The sequence below is a fragment of the Rhinatrema bivittatum genome, chromosome 9, assembly GCF_901001135.1.
Source record: "Rhinatrema bivittatum chromosome 9, aRhiBiv1.1, whole genome shotgun sequence".
NCBI classification, from domain to species: Eukaryota; Metazoa; Chordata; class Amphibia; order Gymnophiona; family Rhinatrematidae; genus Rhinatrema; species Rhinatrema bivittatum.
In genome coordinates this window covers 2,719,401-2,742,766 of record NC_042623.1, presented here as the reverse complement: position 1 = coordinate 2,742,766, position 23,366 = coordinate 2,719,401, and the positions used below count along the sequence as shown (strand labels likewise).

The 23,366-nt window shown below is 40.8% G+C and overlaps 1 protein-coding gene across 10 annotated transcripts in view; it reads left to right on the top strand.

Moving 5' to 3' along the window:
- CACNA2D1 (calcium voltage-gated channel auxiliary subunit alpha2delta 1) overlaps positions 1–23,366 on the top strand; it is a 1,026,983-nt gene that overhangs the window by 343,062 nt on the left and 660,555 nt on the right. For all 10 annotated transcript variants that reach the window (XM_029615087.1, XM_029615085.1, XM_029615090.1 and 7 more), the window contains exon 4: positions 8,965–9,024. In XM_029615087.1, the coding sequence (XP_029470947.1) occupies positions 8,965–9,024 (60 nt within the window). The remainder of the gene's footprint in view (positions 1–8,964; positions 9,025–23,366) is intronic.

Sequence of the window (23,366 nt, the reverse complement as noted above, 5' to 3'; positions counted from 1 at the left end):
TTCAAAGACCAATGATTGAAAATCTTAAGGGTATTTAAATCACACTTAGGTGTTACTCATAAACCACATATAAGTGATTTTTACAAGTGCCCAAAATCATATGAGGTCTCAGTTTTTGCTAATCCTGTTTTCCATATCTATATGGCTATCGTTGAAGTCCTAGTTTGATCTTTGCCATATAATATTCAGTTCTATATTTTTATAGGTGAGACAGGGCCACTCCCCGGCTTCCAGTAAGACTATGCATAGTTTTTAAAGTTATCGCTCTCACATTTAAGGCACTAATGAGTGTGGGATATACATTCTTTCAAATAAATAAATAAATGGACAAAAATATCTGGCCACCCAGATTTCCTAGTACATTCCTTCTTGGCATTTAACATTCAGTCAGGGAGCATTTTTTTTTAAGCGTATGCTCAGTTAAAGAAATATGTATTGTCCACATCAAAGAGAGGTCCATTTCTGACAGTGTTCCCCAAGTATGGAACATGTCTCCAGAGTTGAGAGATGAACTAAACTATTACACCATTTGTAAAGGTTGAAAACTTCTCTTCAGCCAAATCTTTTAACTTGTTGTGAATTACTTTTTCCCTGATATGATGCTCAGTTTTCAAAACGAAATAATTTGTTATTCTATCAAGTTTGTGACTAAATTTATACTTGTATAGGTCTGGCATTGGAGATTGCCTTGTCCATTCAGCTGCATTTTGTGTCTCCATGCTATGGGCTGAGTTCCAGGATTGGTAGGACAGTCCAATCTCCAGGGCCTTTATCTGAATGTTTTGTTTTGACTCCTTGGGATGTTGAACAATTTTGTTTTGCTTTTGCTGAGTATCATGGTCCCCTCTAGTGGTCACTGTGTGCAATTGATTATGTTAATATTATACTCTCCTACCTTGCTCTTGTGTCTGTCAAGGAGGAAAGCCATTACACCATTCCCAACATGGCTGCCAGTGATTAATGATGCTTGGCTGTGCCACTGTCCCATGTGACTGTATTATGCTTCAGAACAGATGGGTGGAGGAGCAGGATTTTTCCAAGTCACTCTGGGCCTTTTGGTAAGAAGATAGAGAGAGAAGGGCTGATAGGCTGACCGTCTTCTCTGAAAGAGATCTGTTAATCTCTGCAGGGATCCTGGCAATGAGCTAAAATAACCAGACAGTGTAGGACAAGCTGCAGAAGGAATTGCCGAATCCCTGCAGTCGCTTGCTGGAAGCTGCTGCTTGACTGATGCATTTCTGTTCATAAGAGCTGGGATAAAGATTAGAACACTTTCTAGTGGTCCTTGGGAGCGTGAATTCTCTGACACTCATACATACACTGGGTACTGGGCTCTATGCTGATTTCTGAGCTGCTTTATCACTATTGTGACATTCACTATTACCTTTAAAGATAGTTCATCTGCATCACCTGTAAGGCTATGGATTATAAATAAGTTTAGTTCTGCATTGTTTAAACATTAACTTTTGAATCCTCAGCCCTGTCACTGTGCCCTAGAGAAGGAAGGGGATCTTCATTTGTTCATTCCAGTTCACTAATATTCAGGCCGATTCAGTAAAAGTCACGGGAGAGCAAGCGAGTGCCTGCTCCCCCGGCGCGCACACAGGCCACTCTCCTGTGCGTGCGATTCAGGGGGTAAGAAGATGCAAATTAGGGCCCGCAGTAAAAAGAGGCGCTAGGGACACTAGCGCGTCCCTAGTGCCTACTTTTTGACAGGCGGCAGTCAGCGGGTTTGACCGCCGACGCTCAATTTTTCTGGCGTCGGTTCTCAAATCCGCTGACAGCCACGGGTTCGGAAAACGGATACCGGCTAAATTGAGCGTCCACCTCTCCCCGGGGTGAGATGCACTACGCTAATGAGCTGCTGCATTAAAAAGGAGGCACCCAGGAGAAGTGACTGTGCCTGGGTTAGAAACATGGATGCTTGACTCTTTTCTTAACCCGTGCATATCCATGGTTAGGAAAATGGACGCTCACAAATTGAGCATTCATTTCCCAAACCTGACCGCAATCAAGACTTTTCATTTTTTAATTTTTCTATGTTGCTGCTTTCTGTGGTTCTTCTGACTTAATATCATGATGACATTAAGTCGGAAGAACCATAGAAAAGCAATATTTTATGATTTTCTGTTCAACTTTTGGGGCTCCTCAAGGCTTAATGCCAGCTCTGGGGCTGGTGTTAAGTTTTGAGGGTTAAAATGTGCGCATTTTAGCTAATAGCCTCGTTTACATAGCATTTATATGTGATGAGCGCTATTAGCTACGTGCTGTTTGGAAACGCGTTTTGGATGCGCTGATCCACTTATTGCATCAGGGTTTATGGATGCGCGTCCAAAATGTGCGTCAGCCACGAGTTAACCTGTGTGCTAGCCTGCACACATGGTATTGCATCGGTCTTTTTGTGAGCTCACTGATAATTTGAAGGTATGCTAGGCCGTGATGCTAATCGATACACAGATATGCAATATGCATGGTTTATTATTCTAATTGCAGAATGTTACTCTAAAATTGTTTATAGCGATTTATGGATGTTTGTTTTTATTTATGTATTTATTTAAAAACTCTTCTATACCGTCATTAAGTTAATTCACCATCACAACGGTTTACACTTATATAAGTGTTTAACCTTTCTATGTAAGCTTCTAATGCAAGAATAACAGTGTTTTATTGTAATGGGCTTGTAGGGAATCCATCACTTCACAGTAATGGGCTACACTATGTTTTTGTTTTATTTATGAACGTGCCCGATTATTATGTTTTGTTGGAGAAGTTTTGCCACTGTAGTGTTCTGTTGGATTGTCACTTTTGTTCTATTGTTATCATTCTGATTTGTGTTTGATGGGATTAATTTTCAAAGCCATTAATGTGCATAAAACACTCATTTTGCAAAAGCTTTACACGCACTGGGAACAATCATTCTGGGTGGCAGAGTGTTGACTTTTATATTTTAAACATTAAAGAGAGAGCAGGTGTAACTTTGTGCATGTCACAGCCCACGTTCATGGGAATTTTCAAAGAAACCCTATGTGTATAAATGTTTAGAAAAGTCAGGGTAAAGTCTGTGCATAAGAGGTACCTGCAAACGTAACCACAGCTGCGCAGCTATAAAATTACCCTCCCTGTGTATCATTACCAAATTGTGTTAATTTGATTTTGTGATTTATTTTGTTTCATTGCATTATTTATTTTAACTTTTTTGTTCTCCATCTTGAGTGCTTTGCTACGCTGGAAAGACAGATATTTCTTAAATATGATTAAATTTAATCTGTACTGGGTACCTGGCACAAACTTTAGCAGAGGCAGTAACAGCCAAAAGAATGGCAGAAATCTTGCATGCTTGGGACCAAGGGAATGGGTCCTTAGTGCTAGAGCCACTAAGGGATAAGTCCACGAATCCTGCTGTGCATGGGAAGGCACTGGGGTAAATTCCCTACCCCCATGCATTGTGCAGAGACTTTCCAAGAGGCAGGCATTTAGTTTTGCATTTTCCCTCAGAATATTACTTTCTGCTCAAAATGAGCTTTCCTGGGACCCTTTCAGGCAGCTGATCTAGCATTGGATTTACATTGCTTACCCTTCAGTGAACGTACCAAGTACAAAATCGCAGTCATTATTTATCAATTGATTTCTGACTCTGTTTCTTCTTGGGGCATTGCTTTATTCCCTCTATATTGCCCCAGCCGACAGCTTTGCCCTTCACAAAGAGGCCTTCTTGATGTGCCTTCTCCATCCTAGGCCAGGCTGTGTACAACCAGGGACACTGCGGCACCTATTCTGTGCAACGCCTTTCCAGTGGAACTGCGCTTAGCAGAGAGTTTAAAAATGTTCAGATCCCTATTAAAAACATGGCTGTTTAAGCAGGCTTTTTATTAAGCTATGGCACTATTGCAAGCATCTCCTGTTCTGGCCAATGTCTGTCCATGTTTAAGTATATTTGCTGATACATGAATGCAATGTATAATTATTTTATGTACGTATTATGCTGTACATCACCTAGGCTTTTTTAGGCAATTAATACATTTATATAAATGATAAAAAGATAACACCACAGCAGATTCAGACACTGTCTCTCTCCCTACACTGAAGCACGTCTTGTCCATAACAGGTCCAAACTGCTCACTCCCAAGTTTCTCATTTTATTCATGAGTCTTCTATGTGGGACCTTATCAAAAGCTTTACTAAAATCCAAGTAAATCACATCGAGCGCTCTTCCCTGATCCAATTCTCTAGTCACCCAATCAAAAAAGTCAATCAGATTCGTCTGACAGGACCTTCCCCTGGTGAATCCCTGCTGTGTCAAATCACGCAACCCACTGGATTGTAGATGGTTCACTATCCTTTCATTCAGCAGAGTCTCCATTAATGATTCCACCACCGAGGTGAGGCTACCCGGCCTGTAGTTTCCAGCCTCTTCTCTGCTCCCACTCTTGTGAAACGGAATCACCATCGCTCTTTTCCAGTCACTCGGCACCTTTCATGTTTCCAAGGATCTATTGAACAGGTCACACAGTGAACACACCAGCACATCTCTGAGTTCATGGGGCCTGATGAACCTCATCAGGCCCCATGGCTTTGTCCAGTTTAAGTTTTCCTAGCTCTTCCCATACATTCTCTTCTGTAAATCGAGTTTCGTTTACTCCACCCCCTTGCACAGTTTTGTTAACTAGTGACGGTCCTTCTCCAGGGTCTTCTTTAATGAACACCGAACTGAAGTATTTGTTTAATATTCCCGCTATTTCTTCATCTCTCTCCACACATTGATCCTGGTCATATTTCAATTTCTAATGAGGAATACTTTTTTCCTCATTACAGAGATATTCTCTTGAAATGTCATTTAGTCTGATACAGCATCTTGCACCTTAGTCACTACTTTCTATTTGTGCTCCTTCAGTCGTTTTGCTGAAGTTGTGTTACTTACACCTCGTTATATTCTTGATACGTTTTGTTGTTGCTTTTGAACTGTTCTTCTGTGCTTCACTATGTTGCCCCATCCCTTTTCCCTGTTATTATGTAATTTCACTACTTTTGTTATAATGTGAACCAGCGTGATGTACCTTTACGAACACCGGTATAAAAAAGCTAATAATAAATAAATAAATTTCACTATACCTCTTTGGACTTTTCTCCTTTCTCTGATGTATCTGAAGAATGTTTTGTCACCTCGCTTTACCTCTTTGGCAATCCTTTCTTCTGCCCAACCTTTTGCTTTCTTGATTACTTTCTTCATCTCCATAAGTTTTGCCAGATATTCTTCCCTGTGTTCCTCTTTTTGGGATCCTTTATATTTCTTGAACACTGTTATTTTTGCTTTTATTTTATCAGCCACCTCCTTTGAGGACCAGATCAGTTTCTTATTTCTCTTACTTGTGTTTACTTTTCTAACATATAGATTTGTTGCCTTTGTAATTGCTCCTTTTAGTTTGGTCCACTGTTGCTCCACCTCTCCCATTTTCTCCCAGTCTTCTAGTTCTACTCCAGGTAGGTCCCCATTTTGACAAAGTCTGTATTTTTGAAAGTCAAAACTCGGGTCTTCGTGTGACTTCTTTGTATCCTGCTTGTGATGTCAAACCATACTGTTTGATGACCACTGGTGCTGAGGAGGGCACCCTCCCAGACATTTGAGACATTATCCCTGTTAGTGAGCATTAGGTTGAATATAACTCCCTCCCTCATGGGTTCTATTACCATTTGTTTGAAGAAAGCCCCTTGCAGGGCATCCACAATTTCTCTACTTCTGGTCAATTCCACAGAAGGGATTTTCCAGTCTTCGTCTGGCAGATTAAAGTCCCCATCAATCAGCACTTCTCCATTCATTCACACCTTTTGGATGTCTTTGACCAGATCTCTATCTAGTTCTTCAGTTTGAGTCAGAGGCCTGTAAACCACTCCAGTAAAAATGGATGGCCCATAATGCTTCTTCTCTACCCTACATTCTTTGCAGTTCAGTAGCTTGGATATTGATTTTGCCATAAAGAGCTTCTCCTCCCCATTTTCTGTCCTCTCTGTACTTCCTTAACAAGTTATAGCCTGGTATGGCTGTATCAAAATCATGAGAATCCGTGAACCAGGTCTCCATAACAGCAGCAATGTCCAAGTCTGCCTCCACCATTAGGGCCTGCAGGTCAGAGATTGTATTGCCCAAACTACGAGCATTTGTAGTCATCGCTTTCCAATTTTTCTCCCTTGATTTTTAGCAATTCTTAGGCAACTTTTCTGCTTTTTTGGGCTAATTGATTTCATTTTCACCTCTCATGTCCTGTACTGCTTATACCACTTTCATTGGTCATTTTCTGCCACCCCGCATTCTTTAGTTTAAATGCCTTATAATATATGATCTGAATTTTTCACTTGGCATCCTCCTTCCTGCCACAGATAAATGTAGCATATAACCTTTTATTGCTCCATACACGACCCCAGCCTCCAATGTATCCAAAACTATTTTCTGTAACCAAGTTTCGAGCCAGGAATTGAATTTATTTATATGGCATATCTTCTCGTTTCACTTTCCATGAACAGGTAATGCTTCTGAAAAGGCAAAAATCTTTGCTGTGTCTCTTATCATCCAGCCTAGGTTTTGGAAATTTTTTTGTACTTCATGGAAGCCATTTCTATTGAGGTCATTGGTCCCCAGTTGGATGATAACTCTGATATCAAAGTTCCTACTTTCATCTACAATGACTTGGACTTTCTGGTTTGTATTTCTACTAGCCGAGGCTCCTGGAATACATTTAACTCTTGTTTCAACATCAAAAAGTGTAACCAAATTGGTTCCTTTAATGATCGAGTCTCCCAGCAGAAGCAGCTTTCTTTTATGACATTTAATTCTGTTGCAGGACTTCTGGGTGCAATGGGTGACTTCACTTTTAGAGATCACTTCAATATTTATTGTTGAGGTTTCTTCATTCTCCAATACTGAAAAAGCATTATATAGGAGTAACACTGGGGAGAGTGGGTGTCTCTTCATCACAGGCCTTATTCTGCCAGAGCCCACTGTTATCCAATTGTTCTTGGGTTTTTGAATTCTGGATGTCTGACTTCTCTGTGGGAGTGGGGGTTAATGAACAGGATGTCCTAAAGTTGGGGAAGGTGGGTGTCTGTCACATGCCTTGTTCTACCAGAGCCCACTGTAAACCATTTTTTCCTGGGATTCTGTAACCTTTGTGGGAGATGGGGGAGAGATATGGATGGTTCAAGGAAGGGGTGTTTGATTGATGAAGCAGCTCCATCTATTCAGAAGCAAGCACAAATGGTTGCAGGTCTCTGTCTAGCTTTCTGACTTGAGAACATTTTATTTATTTATTTATTTGTTGAGTTTTATATACTGTCTGGTTTCGCCATCACAATGGTTTACAAAGTTTCGATGTTTAACAGAGTGTTCAAAACATTCACATGCTTGTTAACATAGTTATTGTAGGTGTTATACTTCGGTTGTTAAACTGTACAGGTTAAATTACATGGTTTGGATTGTTCTACATGTTTATATGGGTCGATAGGGAGGAAAGTTATAACATAAAGAGTCATAGGGTGTTTTGGTAGGCTTTGGTGAACATCCAAGTTTTTAGTTCTTTTTTGAAGGTTTTTAAATTTTGCTGAGTTCTCAGTTCGGTTGGGAGGGTGTTCCAGAGTTCGGGGCTTCCTAGGGATATTGCTCTCTTCCGAGTTGAGGTACGTTTTTGGCGAGCAGGTGGAATTTTTAATAGACCTTTGTTAGCTGAATGGAGATTTCGGTTTGGTGAGTAGAGTTTTATGAATGCACTTAGCCAGTTTGTTTGTTTTTCACATTATTTTGTGTATTATGGATACTATTTTGTAGTCAATCCTGTATTTTATTGGGAGCCAGTGTAGTGATATGAGAGTTGGAGTAATGTGATCGTACTTTTTAATTACTGTGAGTATTCTGGCGGGTGTATTTTGAAGGATCTGGAGTGGTCGGATGGTGGTGAGAGGTAAGTTGAATAGCAGGGAGTTGCAGTAGTCCAGGTTGGAGAAGATGATTAGTTGGAGGACTGTTTTGAAGTCGTTGCGGGAAAGGAAAGGTTTTAGATGTCATAGGGTTAGGAGTTTGTGATATCCGTCTTTGATTTTTGCGGAGATGTGGTTCTTGAAGGATAGTTCCTTATCAATTATGATTCCTAAGTTGTGGGCATGGGTGACAGGGGAGATTGCCATCTTTTGATTCATTATGTTGAGTGGTGGTAAGTGCGGAGGGTTGTTCTTTCTATCCAGCATGATTATTTCTGTCTTATCAATGTTTAGGATAAGTCTTATGTTGGTTAGTAGTTGCTTTATTTTCGTGAGAGGTTGTTGGCTGTTTTTTTGTAGGTGTCTTCCAGAGAGTTGTGTATTGGGATAAGTATTTGGATGTCATCAGCATATATGAAGTGGGTCAGTTTAAGGTTTGAGAGGAAGTGGCATATCGAGAGAAGATAAATGTTAAAGAGTGTCGCAGATAGTGCGGAGCCTTGGGGAACTCCAGTGTCAAGGTTTATTTTCTTTGAGAGGGTGTTGTTGTGATAGATAGGATGAGAACCATTGTAGGGTTTTTTCTGTTGTGTTGTTTCTGAGTACTTTTTGAGCAGCATTAAACCTCTGTACAAGTAACCTCTTGTTTTATGTACAGCATTTACAGAATGCCTTTGATAAAAAAAAAAAAAATTCTCTGTGTAGCCCTTCATCTGCAATGTTTTAACCCTACCCTCAGACAGCATTACAGGGACCCTCACTGGCCTGAGGGCTGAAGGAGCGTCTCCACACTGCTCTGAAAGTGGGGGCCATCATTGCTTCCCAGCCCCGATGTCATGAACAGGCCTGAGCAGCCCGGAGACCTTAATCTGTCCCCTCACAGCCATCTCTGTGCCTATTAGTGATGAATTCTGAATGGTTTGAAAATGATAGGACTGAACGAGGAATGCTAGGAAGGAATTTGAAGAGTTAACTTGTCTCCTTTTCTCATTTTTTTCCCAGCGTCTGGCAGAGGAGGCGGAGAAACATCAAGCAGCGCATCGGTGGCAGGATGATTTGGGGGTACGGCTTCTTCTTTTTCTCGTGTATTGACTTGTGTATAAATGTAGCTTCTGGATTTAATGCATGCATCTTGGCAGCAATGGTGCCTCTTAAACAAAATGTTTTCTGATTTAAAGACAATGATTTCATTTTAAATGGCTTTTTCAGACTAATGGCTACTGAACAAATACATTCTTGGTCCTATAAATTTAGAGGTGCTGTACCCTTATGTAAAAGAAAAATACTTCCACTTCCATTCATACACTTTCCTTTTCCCTAAAGGATTCTGCAAAAATGTATCACAATTTTATAGGGTGCTTAGTGTCTATCTCTTCCTACAGAATGCTGCCATCTACTAATTCTTAATTCCTATCCAGTAACAAGAATAGAACCGGGGGGGCAAGATGGCGGCGTGAGCAGACGCACAGAAAGACGCTCCTGAAATTGTTCTTACCTTATTGAAGATGCCGGCGAAAAGGAAAGGCAAAGTTAGGGTTTTCCCCACTGACCCTCCTTTGCCCGAAATACAGAAGCGGATTACTGAATATGCGTCTGCTCTGGTGGTGAGAACGGGAGACGAAGTCCCCGCTGCGACGTTAGGAGAGGGAGCTCCTGCGCCGCCTGGGGAGGTCAGCCTCAGTCCCCCGGATTGCCGACCTCCACCGGCGCCTGTGTATCAGGCGGATCTCCAGCAGCTGGCGTCCTCGGATGACATCACACACTCGACGGAGGGGGAACGCCGAGATGTTGGAGCAGTGTTGCCGTTGAGACTCTCTTCTAGCTTGCTGGGAGCAGCAGCTATGCCGGGATTAGAAGATCCGGAGCCATTGATGTCTCCAGTTTGCCCGAGTGAAGAGGAGAAGAGACTGCTGGAGGTTTCCACGGTGAGAATTTCAGCTGCCTCGATGGAACAGGGAAGGGGTGAGTTTTTCATTCCCCCTAAACCGGCCACGGTGACGCTGGACTTGCTGTGGGGCTTAATGGCCAACATTGGCCAGTTTGTAAAGGAAGCAGATGACAGATACAAGAAAGTGGAAGCAGAAATGCAAGTCCTAAATCTTAAGGCGGAGGGACATTTCAAAGATTTGGGAAATAGGCTGAAAGAAGTTGAGAAAACATCAATGCAAACTCAAATGGTTAATGTTAAAATGATCAAAGATCTGGGATCCCAATCTAAAAGACTGGAGTCCTTGGAAAATTTTAATAGACATTTGAATTTGAGATTCTTGAACTTTCCACGTGCTTTGGGAGAGGATGTCCAAAGCACATTAAAAAAGTTTTTCTCAGAGAACTTAAAGTTTGAAGAATCAAAACTACCAATTGTGAATAAAGCTTATTTCCTGACAAAGATGGAGAGGAGAATTGTAGGAAACCAATTGGGAATGTTAGAGAATCTTACCCAGTTTATAGAAAGTTCTGCCATTGAGGTATTGAGCAGGGGTACTTTATTAGTAACCTTTGTTACGGAAATAGATATTAGCAATGTGATGAAGGCGTACTTTCAAAATAATGTCTGAAAATTTCTATGGCCAATTGGTAAGAATTTTCCCTGACTTTGCTAGACCCACCCAATTAAGAAGGCAGGAATTCATTAAATTAAGACCTCAGGTGGTAGCTTTAGGCTACACATTTCTATTAAGATATCCATGTAGATGTCTTATTAAAGGAAAAGGGGAAAGTTTTGCATTTACTGCTGTAGAACAACTAAAGTCTTTCTTAAACGCTAGGATTGTGACTACAGCCCCATAGCAAGTAAATAGAGGCAATCATTAATTAGACATCACCTGTAACGTTAAGCCAGTTTTACTTTGTTAGTTTTTGCAACTTTCTCCCATTAGATTTAGGCCCTCACTCAATTCTTTTGTTTCTTCGAAGGGCATATATGTGATTTAGATTGAATTTATTCACTTGGATATGTAATGTTTAAAAATTATTTTCTTTTATGTCTTTTTGTTATATTTGCCTGAAAAGTATGATTTATGTATACTTTTGGAAAAATTAATAAAGTGTAAATGAAAAAAAAAAAAAAAGAATAGAACCACATTTTTACAAGCTTAAAGGTGAATTATAAAAGCCACACATATGCCAAGACCGGGAGATGGGCACGCATCTTGCACTTACATGTGGCCACCTGATTTAAAAATTGCCCACATACCCAAACTAGAACCTATGCACAAATATCTCACATCAGGAAAAAAAGGAGCTGAATGTGTGTGGCGCACAGGTGTTCAAGGGCGGGGCCAAGAGATGTGTGTGCTTTAGGGGTGTGCATTTGTTTCCAACGTATTGGTAATCTGCAACATATACGGCCATATTCGTTATATTCGTGGGGAAGCAAAACATATCGCGATTCTCCACGAATACAACGAATCTTCACCGAATTATTCGGCCGTCTAAAGGAGCGAATTGAAACAAACCCCCCACCCTCCTGACCCCCCCCCCCCCCCAAGACTTACCAAAACTGCCTGGTGGTCCAGCAGGGGGTCCGGGAGCCATCTCCTGCACTCACGCCATCAGCTGCCGGTATTCAAAATGGTGCCGATAGCCTTTGACCTTACTATGTCACAGGGACTACTGATGCCATTGGTAGGCCCCTGTCACATGGTAGGAGCAATGAATGGCTGGCGCCATCTTGTGCTCCTACCATGTGACAGGGGCCAAGTTACTTCTGCTATGGATGAGGCATAAATCTGAATAAAACTATTTCCAGCCATCTATGAAATGCTTTAGGGGTCTAAGTTAACTGGGGGAAGTACAGACTGGGGGAAGTACAGACTAAAGAACCAGGGGGTCTGGAGGACCTAGTTATAGACTGGACAAACTGGTGGGTGAACTGGTGAAACTGGTCATGGTCTGGACGCACGCATGTTATAAAATTCCCTTGCTAGCGTGCCTCAAAGCCGACATTACACTGCTGTGCGCGTACAAGTCATATGCGCGCCAGGGCTATTTTAGAACATGCTTGTAGGATATAATTGCAGTGCATCTGACCATGGTCCCATATATGCATGTATATGTGTGCCCGCATGCCCGTTTTAGTTACTGTCCCTGGATGCATCCCTAAGCTGTTGGAAATACATTTTAGGATCATGTGTTCCATAATTCCCAGGAAGCAAGATTGTTCTTTGATGTGTCCTATTAATCGTGTATAGTCAATCATAATAGTTAAGGAAATATGGACTGCAGATGGGCCAACTCATATTAACCTGAACCGGTGTGAGGTTACTAAACAAATGTCAGTATATAAAAACTGCAAATAAATAAAATAAATAAATATGATTCATGGTCATGAGGAGGGTCTCAGTGTGGCTTTAATAATACGCACTGATAAATTCAGGGTCCATTTTCTAAACCGGAGGATGGCCAATCCCGGGCGCAAGCTGTCAAGGAGGCATTAGGGGTGCACAATCGACCCTAGCGCCTCCTTGACAGCTTGACCCCTAATTAAAATATTGCATGGCTCCCCCAGGAGAGGTGCCTGGGGGTGCCATGCAATAGTAAAGCGGGCGCTGAACGCTCAGCACCCGCTTTCAGTGCTTTTTTTTTTTTTGCATCAGCCCCAAAGTGTTCTCACAATTAATACAAAATAATAATATGAAAAGGAATGCTAATGAAGTAATTTAACAAACAGAAACTGAAAAATTATTTATATACAAAATGTTTCCATTTATTAACGCATTTCCAAAGAAAATAATTTATACAAAGCATTCATAAAACAGGCATTTTACAATATCAAATAAAAAATCTCACATAAAGCCGACAAACAATACAGTAAAGATTCCCAAATGTGATATCTCAAAAAAGGCTTTCAATAATGTCCCCATATACTCAGGCATAGATATCTAAAAGATACAAGTCACTTACAGATGGTTGAACAAAGCTGAGGTTGTTCCAATCTTGGCCCAGAAAGGCTCTGCAGGACCAGTTCTCAAAATTTCAATCTTGGACAATTTCCTAGCCAAAAGGTAGCTTGAAATCTATGTTCAGCAAGAGTTTAAGAGGTTAACAGAGAACCTCATATTATACTGAAAAAACATTGCTTTAACAGCCAGTGGTTTTTTTTTTATAAATATCTTTCGGGCCGATTCAGTAAAAATGCGGGAGAGCGGACGAACTCCCGCTCTCCCGGCGTGCGCACCTGCCACTTGCCGGTGCACGGCTTGGCTGCACATTTTACTTACTGTATTCTGCGCGCACATACCTAATAGCACCCTCAACATGCATTTGCATGTTGAGGGTGCTATTATGTGCTGTGGGTTGGACGCGCGTTTTCCGCCCCTTACTGAATAAGGGGTAAGGGAAAATGCGCGTCCAAGGACAGGTTAACAGTGCGCTCCGTCGGAGCACACTGTACTGTATCGGCCTGTTTGTTATTTAATCAGATTGAAGAGAAATATACTGAATATACCTTTGCTGAATTGCAAATGAGAGAATTTTACAGCATGACTTTGAGGTCTCCTTTGGAAATAAAACTATTGGCTCTACTGCTAGAATTATTTCAGCATTACCATAAAATATTATTTTTGATAAATGTACTTAAAAATGCTCAAAATAACTATTGATCTGAAAATGTCTGTCTCTCTGTGATCACAAATACACATTTCTTTCTTTTACTCCTGGAGCAATAATTCCAGTCTATAAAACATGAAATCTGTATTTTTGGAATTTTTTTATGAGTAAGTGCTGAATGCCATTTCAAAATGTCCATTGAATGAAACCCACTGATCTGAGAAAAGAAGTTTTCTGTAACCAGAAGACAATGAGATTGCTTTGTCACATGAATCTCATGAATTTCAAACCTGATATAAAGGAATAGGAATGAATTCTAAAATTTTTCTTTGCATTTATAATTTGCATTGCTATGCTACAGCTCCAAATGGTCCTACAATATAGAAAATATGTAACACAAAATTATAATTCAATAAATCAAATGACACAGGAATACATTATTTCAATAAATAAAACATACTAATCAGTTTTGAAAAATAAAAATAAAAAATTCAGTATACAAAAAAAATGCATTAAAATACCACTTTAAGTCCCCTTATTGTAATAGATTGAGGTACCCAATCGCTGAAGCATTCTGGCCCAGTACTGATCTTCCAGCATAGCTCTCTGCTTCAACAGCAGGGAGGAAAGAGGAAAAGAGGATTTTTATTCAGGCAAGAACCAACAAGGAATGAATTACATAGTCTGGGTAAACAAATAATTATGGGAGTAGCTTGCTTGTTATGGCGGTTACTACCCTGAATCAATTAAGCTTGATACTTCACTGGGAATACATATCCAGCTCAACCCACTACTTCAACGGCAGGGGGAATAAAGAAAAGAGGAATTATATTCAGACAACAACTAACAAGGACTGAATGGCACAGGCTGGATAAACAAAAAAGCGAGGGAGTAACTTGCTTATTGCAGCAGTTGCTACCCCTGACCAATTGAGCTGGATGCTTCGCTTGGATTCAGCTCCAGCGCTGCTCTCTACATTGATGGTGGGGGTGGAGGGAAACTGGAACCAGGGGGTTGCAGATAAGTATGAGGGAAAAAAAAGTGTGAAAGATTGCTGGGCAGACTGGATGGGCCGTTTGGTTTTCTCCTGCTGTCATTTCTATGTTTCTGTGTTAAGTGATGAAGCAAAATGCTCAATCAACAGTATCAAAGGCAGCCAAAAGGTCTAATATCACAAGTACAGAATTGATGCCTGTATCTCCTCAGATCGACAGTAAGTGACACAAGGACTGTTTCAGTACTGAAAGTCTCATGAAAGCCAAACTGTTTAAAATAAGGCAGCCAGAGTCCTCCAAAATAGCAGATAACTGAAAGGCAGCAGCTCTCTCCACAACTTTGCCCCCAGAAGAAAGTCAGATACCCCTAACTTTCTCTGGGGCTGATGCAATATCAAGCAGTAAAAACATGCATCTAAACTGGGCGCACGTTTTTCAATACACGCATATCCTCCTCTCCTAGGTATCCATTGCAATAGGCAAATGAGCCGCTGTGCTAAAAAGGACGCGCTGGGATAAATTGTGCATCCCTAGCCATCCATGGCATTGAATGGCCAGGAGATGTGGCTGTGTGCGGGTTAGGACACGGACACTCAATTAACCAGCACCGTTCTCTTATCCCGCACACAGCCACGGGTTAGGGAAACGGAAACTCGTAAATTGAGAGTCCATTTTCCTAACCTGATTACCGTCAAGATTTTGTTTTTCATGCTAAGTAGGAAGATCCACAGTAAGGCAGTAATTTCTGTGGTTCTTTAGCTCTTGATTCTCAGCTCTGGGGCTGGCTTTAATTCTTGCATGTACAAATATGCGTGTCTGGCGCACGGAAATATTTTGCATTGGGGGTAATAGTTAATAGCAACAATTACATGTGATGAGTGCTATTAGCTGCGAGCGTCTTTGGACGCGTGTTTTGAATGCACTAATCTCCTTTTTGCATCGGGTATTATCCTAACACGTCCAGAACACGTGTCCAATCATGGGCTAACCTGTGTGCTAGGCTGAGCACACGATATTGAATCAGCCCCTCTGGAGGTTCTATTGCTTGATAACTGTGAAAAATCTGAAGGACTTGACAAATCTTTTTCTTTACAATGGCTCTGTCTGCAAAAATGTTTGTTTCCTTTGGGCCGAATAAAGAATTCATGAGGAAGACAGCAGCTCACCCACCAAGGTTGGCAGGGCAACTTGAATACATTCCCCATGAGTGTCCTTCTGCTGATGGTTGGGTTTATTTGATCAACAGCTACCAGATTGACATAGAAGGAAGGTAGTGGTAACAACAAGGAAGGGTGATAACCAGAGCTAGAATAGTATAGATATGAGCAGCTAGGTAAAGTGGATGGGTGAAATAGTCCTTATCTGCTGACAGTGACCAATTTTAACAACATTGTTGGAGATTTTCTTATTTAGACATAAATTTAGCCTTTGATTATTGAGTTTAGGTCTTTTCCAAACAATAGAATATCTTTAAATGGTAAATTCAGAAGGAAGTTTCTACATCCTATTTGTGGATGGCAGAGTATCAATCATAAGGCCATGCATGCCAAGGCATTCAATGACAGGCTCCTGGACACAGAATTTATTGCATCTTTCAGCCACCAGAAATTTAGCTGCCAACATGAAAAGATGTAAGATTTTAATAAAAAAGGAATCTTCCAAGGTTAAAGCATTTCATTCTATCATCCATAGCAATTTAATAAGGGCTTTCAAATCCTAAGCTGGATAAATGTCTTTTACTGGAATGCATCATAAAGCTATGAAACAAATGTTGAACCACATTTGGAGAACTTTAGAATGAGACTTCCCGTTAGTATTAATTTGAAAATTCACATTATTAATCTGAAGTAAGGTTGGAAAAGATAATGATGCCCCTTGACAAAACTGAACCTTATTGAATAATTCATATCCTGGAGACTTTTAAACTATGATAACATCAACTGAATACTTAGCCCATTTGATCACCATTAGTGGTGGCTCAGTGGCAGTGCTGGGCACCTCCATGTAGAGCCCCCGTGTTTGATTCCCAGGTCAGGACTCTGACTGGGGCTGAAAAGGTTGCACTGACAGTATCAATGACCTGGGGACGGCGTTAGTCACTCACAGTGATCAGAGTTTGGGTCCACATTATCCATATTCTAGAGAGAGGCAAGTTGTGATCTCTGGACTAGGACTAAGCTGAGATGGGAAGGGATACAAAATGGGGCAAATATCTCTGGGTGGTGGTGAAGGACCCGACAGAGGTCAGCTCTGATTGACTTGGAAGCCCAAAGTGACAGGAAGTAAACCATAAGTGTTGTTATCTTGTGTTCCAGTCCTCTTTTGGATCTAATGCTTACACTTTAAGATGGTAGCTCTACCACGGCAGAGGTGGTCAAGATTAATGAAGTTTAAAGTGCTGCCCCAGAACCCTTCCATAAGATTAGAGAACAAACTTTGATCCGGGACTTCTGTCACTTATTTCCTTTTAATTCCTGAATGTTCCAAAAGCCCTTAACATTTCATCCCCCTAACATGAGCTGATTGTGAGCAATTACAGGAGGACCTTATGAGACTGGGGAATTGGGCATATAAGTGGCAGATGAAATTTAAGTAGACAGTGCAGAAGGACACACATAGGGAAAATAGCTGCACAATATTGGGTCCATATTGGGAGTTATCGCCTAGGAAAAGGACCTTGGGCCTTGCAGAAGTTCAATGTCTTCAAGCAACTAAAAAAGCAAACAGTATTATTAGACCTGATCAGAAAGAACTAGAAAACAAACCCTGGATTATAGCAATGCCTTTGAATCAACCATACCTTGAGTTCCATGTGTTATTTCTGGTCCCTGCACCTCAGAAAAGATACTGCAAGACTAGAAAAAGTACAGAGAAGGACAACCAAAATAATAAAGGGAATAGAATGGCTCCTATGTGAAGAAAAGGCTAAACAGTTTAGGGTTCTTCAGTATGAAGAAGAGATTACTGATAGGAGATATGATAGAGGTTTATAAAATCAAGAGTGGAGCAGAAAAAGTTAATAGGGAACAGTTATCTACCCTTTCCAATAATAATAAGACTAAGGGATACACCATGAAACTAACTGGTAGCAGATTTAAAATAAATTTAGGAATGTGGCCATTTTTTTCACGCAGTGCATAATTATGCTGGATAATTTGTTGTTGGAAGATGTGGTCAAAGTTAATAGTATAGCTGTCTTACTGAGACCCATGAGCTCGCTTTTTCAATTGTGGCACAATCATTTTGGAATTCTCTTCCTGATGACCTTTGTTTGCTGAAAAGCTCAAAAACATTTAAGAAATTGTTAAAAACCTATTTGTTTTATTCTGGTTTTGGATAATGCTTGTTCTTATTTTTATTATCTTTTATTATTTTATGTACTGTTTTATTGTTTAACTTTTTATGAAGAGTTTTTAGTAATTTAATGTATTTTGGCAATTTTTATTATGTTTTTTAAATTTTCTTCTGTCAAGTTTGTATTATATATTAGGCTACAGAGAAATTTGAAAATATTTGTCTAACCTGAATACCTGGCTCTTCAAACAAGCTTTCAATAAAGACAAAGAGAAGGAAAAAAAACAATTGAGTGATAAGGACGCACCGAAAAAACAGTCGTTTTTTTTTTTTTTTTAAACCTACAAGTGCACTTTAATGTTAAATTTGAACCGCTTATACAATTTCTTACCATACAGATAAACTCATTTTAAACAAATAGCTTAGTGTACTATATATGGCACGTGCTTAATTTGTAACTTATACCACTCATATTTTTTATCGTGCCTATATGTAGACCGTTGTGATGGTTACCCAACTTAACGACGGTATAGAAAAGTTTTTAAATAAATAAAATAAATAAATGAATGTTTTATGATGTGAACTGCCCTGAGCTGTAGTAGAGGGTGGTATACAAATTTTAAGAAATATGAAGGTCTGGACAAGTTTCTGGAAGACAAGTCCAGTAACAATTACGAGCCAGGTACTTCCAGGATTGAGCAACAGGAAGGGATCTTTCCATTAGAATCTGCCGAGTACTTGCAAGTGATCTGGGGTGGCCACTGTCAGACCGGCTGCTGGGCTTGAGCCAACATGAAACTTCTTTTCTTCATCCCTAGTTCTCTTAATAGATCATACTTTTGCCAAAAGAAAACCAAATGCTTGGTGCAGAGATATTTTGGATCATTCTTGTAAGCTCACCCCAGTCAAACAGGATGAATGTAGTTATAAGAGTAAGGATATGCGCACCAATGGAAATTGCATGGTTTCAGGCTTGATTGGCTCTGCTTCTAAATAAAACCTAAGAGATTAATATTAAGTGCTGTGGGTAAACTTATAAAATTAATTTAGTGCCACTTGGTTTAGTTTGGGAAGGATGAGAATCTAGATGTTTTATTTATTTTTATATTTTATGAAACACCCAAAGCGATTTACAAAACATCAAAATTAAACACAATACAATATAAAAAATAAAATACACATAATAATAAACTAACACATCACTATGCAATTATTATTAAAAACCAAATAAAATCAGCCCATCCCACCCCATACCCAACTATCATATCTCTCAATTGCTCTGTCTGATATGCCATAGGAATTAGCCAAGGCTTGATTGTATTTTGAGAATGAAGATAGACTCTTTGGGAGATGACACTCTATAGGAAGGCTTTCCATAAAGTAGGGGCTATCAATGAGAAAGCACTCAAACTTGTTTTCTGTAAGTGAGCCTCCTTCTCTGTAGAAACAAAGAGGAACCTAAGTCTCAAGCTAGAATCCCTAGTTTAGGTCTTCTCAATGGAGTTTATAGTTATAGTTTAATTCTGTCCTATCTTCCGACATCCATGTTTTTACTCTCCCTGTTTTAATGTAACTTCTCATTTCTACTTATACGTTAATTGGTTTCCCCATGTTCTAATGTAAACCGGTACGATAAGACCTGGTTTTGAGTGTCGGTTTAGTAAAAGAAGTTAAATAAAATAATAAATAAATATTGGATATCCCTGTTAAACCCGAGAACTGGCTGAACTACACCTTGCAAAGTGTTCTTCTTTGCCATTGCTCCCAAGTTGTGAAATAGCCTTCAGGATGATTATTTAATACTCAGGAAGAATGCTAAAACCTTTTCATTGGTTAATTAACAATTGGAGAATTAGGACTCTGGGATTGTTGTATGAATTGTATAAAAGGATTATGATGTGATCTTATTTAGCAGACTGTAGGGTAATAGACATAATGGAAAGGTATTTTTCAGGTGGGAGGCAGTTGTTTTAAATTTATCTATGGATGTTAGAATTGCTTTAAATTGCCTTATTAATTGTGAACTAGATGAGCTTTGTAAATTCCCTTGAGCTTTTCTAAGAAAAGATGATACATGAAATTAAATAAATTAAAATCAAACAGTGAATAAAATACCCAGGTCTGAGGCCATACAAGGCTATATATATATATTATCATAAAATCTTTAATTTGATCTGAAATTCCATTGGTAACCAAAGCAACTCTATTAATAAAGCAGTTACAAGGTCCCTATGCTCCACACTGCCAAGATCTTTGCTGTTGTATTATGAATTAATTGAAGCTTTTTTTTTAAGGGTTGTATAACAGAACCCTATATATAATGTTACAATAATCTAATCATGAAGTAATCAATGCATGAGTTACTATGGTTAATTTCTTAGCTCACAAAAAGTGTCTTAACTGGTGACCCATTTGAAGAGTCATAAAGAGACGAAATATGCGCCTGAAACAAAAGGTTTGACTCCAACCACAGTCCAAGATTCTGCACTGATTGCGCATACTGGGGTACATTTTCAAAAACAGCACACGCGCGAACAAAAGTATGCTGGATTTTATAAGATACACGCATAGCCGTGCGTATCTTATAAAATCCTATCGGGGACAGGGTGCCCTTCGACGGCCTGCTCTTCGCCGGAGCCCGCGGCCTACTCCGACGCCGGATCCCACCCCCAGAACGACGTCATCAGCCGAGGACCGAGCTCCAAGTTAAAAACACGAACTCTCCCTCCTGGCGTCTCGCGCCAGGCGTCACGCACCTAAGGAGCGCGACCAAGGAGCCTGCCCCTTGGCGCGCCCCTTAGCGTCACCCCTAGCTCACTCCCCACTCCTTTCCTCATCCCCACAGATTCCACTTATTCCGCCCCCACTACACATTACCCAACTCCCAACCCCCTCCTCAACCTCTAATCTCCCCACCTCTCCCCAGATCTCCACACCTCTCTCCAGATCTCCAACTCCCCACTCACACCCACATCAAATCACACAAATCCCACCCCCTAACCGCAATCATGCAGATATACCCAATTCCCACAATCAAGCATTACTATACCAAACCACCCACACCTCGTATCCCACACCATAACCCTATTTACTCATACTTACTTCCAATCATGCCCACACCGCTCACCCACTTAATCAGTCTTACTACAATTACCCTCTTTCTTTTCAATGCTCAATCCATTGTCAAGAAAGCCCCCATTCTCGACGACCTCCTACTAGACAGTCAACCAGACATATGTGCCATTACTGAAACATGGCTTAAAGAGTCTGACACAGTGTTTCTTAACCTACTCCCCCTAAACACCTATGACATCTACTCAATCCCTAGGCCCAAAAGAAAAGGTGGTGGTCTGTTACTCGCTGCTAAGAAAGACCTCAAATTGATCCCACTAACCTTCAAGCCCACCCCCAAATACGAAATTGGGCTTTTCAAATCCCAACACCTGCAAATATGCCTAGTATACACACCTCCCGGCCTCCTAGAAGCAAACCCCTTCCCACTCATCGAGTGCATTGCTGAAAACATCTCAATAAATTCACCTGCCATCATCCTTGGAGACTTTAATTTACATGTCGACTCCTCCCCCCTCTCCCCCTCATGTGACACCTTCCTAACCTTACTCCATGCGATGGGTTTTAAACAAATAATAAATGGTCCTACACATAAAGTGGGGCACACCCTTGACCTTATTTTCACCAATAATCTCATCTGCCCAGACTCACACTCCTGCTCCCCAGTACCCTGGTCAGACCATTCCCTAATCAAAGCAAGCTTCAACATTAACACAACGACAAACCCTTCCCCCAAAAACCACCACAACACAATCACTTTTCGCAAATCCTGTAACAAGGATGACCTCATCACGGCTTTCACTGATAATAGAGACAAACTAGACCTCACCGACGCAGATTCAGCTCTCTCATCATGGAACCAACTCACCAACAATATCGCTAACAACCTCTGCCCCTTACAACACAAACAACTCAATCCCTCTACCAACACCAAAAAACCATGGTACACCCCAGAATTGAAAACCCTGAAACTCAACCTGAGAAAACAAGAAAAGATCTGGCACAAAGATCCCTCTCCCACCCAACTCACCAAATACAAACACCTCCTACACTTATACCGAGACAATACCCTCAAGACCAAGCGTGATTTCCATGCTCAACGCATTCATAATTGTGTCTTTAACCCCAAAGCCTTATTCAACTACGTCTCGGACCTCACAAAAACCTCCCCCCTACCCCTGCCAGAGGAACAAGCCGAAACAAAGTGTCAAGACTTAGCCCAATTTTTTCATGACAAAATCAAAAATATTATGACCCGTTTCCCCAACACCTCATCCCATTCCAATACAAACACTGCACCCCACCAAACTTTACTAAGTTCATTTGAAAACACTGTACCCGCCGAAATTGAATCCATCTTAAGAAAAATGAAACCATCATCTCACCCCAACGACTCCATCCCCACAAGTCTCCTCCTCACTGTCCCACACGCCATTGCTCTACCTATAAGTCACATCATAAACCAATCCATCACTCAGTGCCATGTCCCTTCCTCACTAAAACAGGCAATTGTGAAACCCATCTTAAAGAAACCAAAGCTTGACCCCATGGACCTGACCAACTACCGGCCCATTTCCAACCTGCCTTTCTCAAAAGTCCTGGAAAAGGTCGTCAACACCCAACTCACTGACTACCTGGAAGACAATAACATTCTACAACCTTCCCAATTTGGCTTTCGCAAACACTTCAATACCGAAATCCTCCTCCTCTCCCTTACAGACCACTTACTCAAAGGACTAGATAAAGGCCAATCCTACATCCTTGCACTTCTAGACATATCTGCAGCCTTTGACACCATAAGTCACCAAATTCTACTAGACCGCCTTGCAGAAATCGGCATATCAGGCACTCCACTTCAATGGTTTACCTCCTTCCTTAATGGCCGCAATTTCAAAGTCAGACTGGGAAACCACAGCTCCAATGCCTTCAGCCTTGCCCAAGGTGTCCCCCAGGGCTCATCACTCTCCTCCACCCTTTTCAATATATACCTGCTGCCCCTTTGCCATCTCCTCACCAAACTCAAACTCACTCACTTCATATATGCCGATGACGTACAAATCGTCATCCCTATACCTCAACTATCCCTCAACTCTGCAAAAACAGAATTCATGATAATCTCTTCCCAGCACAAACCCACCCCTTTCCCCCATACCCAATCACCCCATCAATCCATCTCCATCTCTCATCACGCAAGGAATCTAGGTGTCATTATAGATGACCAACTCAGCCTAAAAAAATTCATCACCACCACCATAAAAGACTGTTATTTTAAATTACAAACCCTAAAAAAACTAAAGCCTCTACTGCACTTCAATGACTTTAGAACAGTGCTCCAAGCTATCATATTTTCAAAAATCGACTACTGCAACTCTCTCCTTCTGGGCCTTCCCAAAATCCACCTAGCCCCTCTCCAACTGCTCCAGAACTCAGTTGCTCGCATTCTCACTAACTCAAGAAGGAATGAACACATCACCCCCATTCTCAAACAGCTCC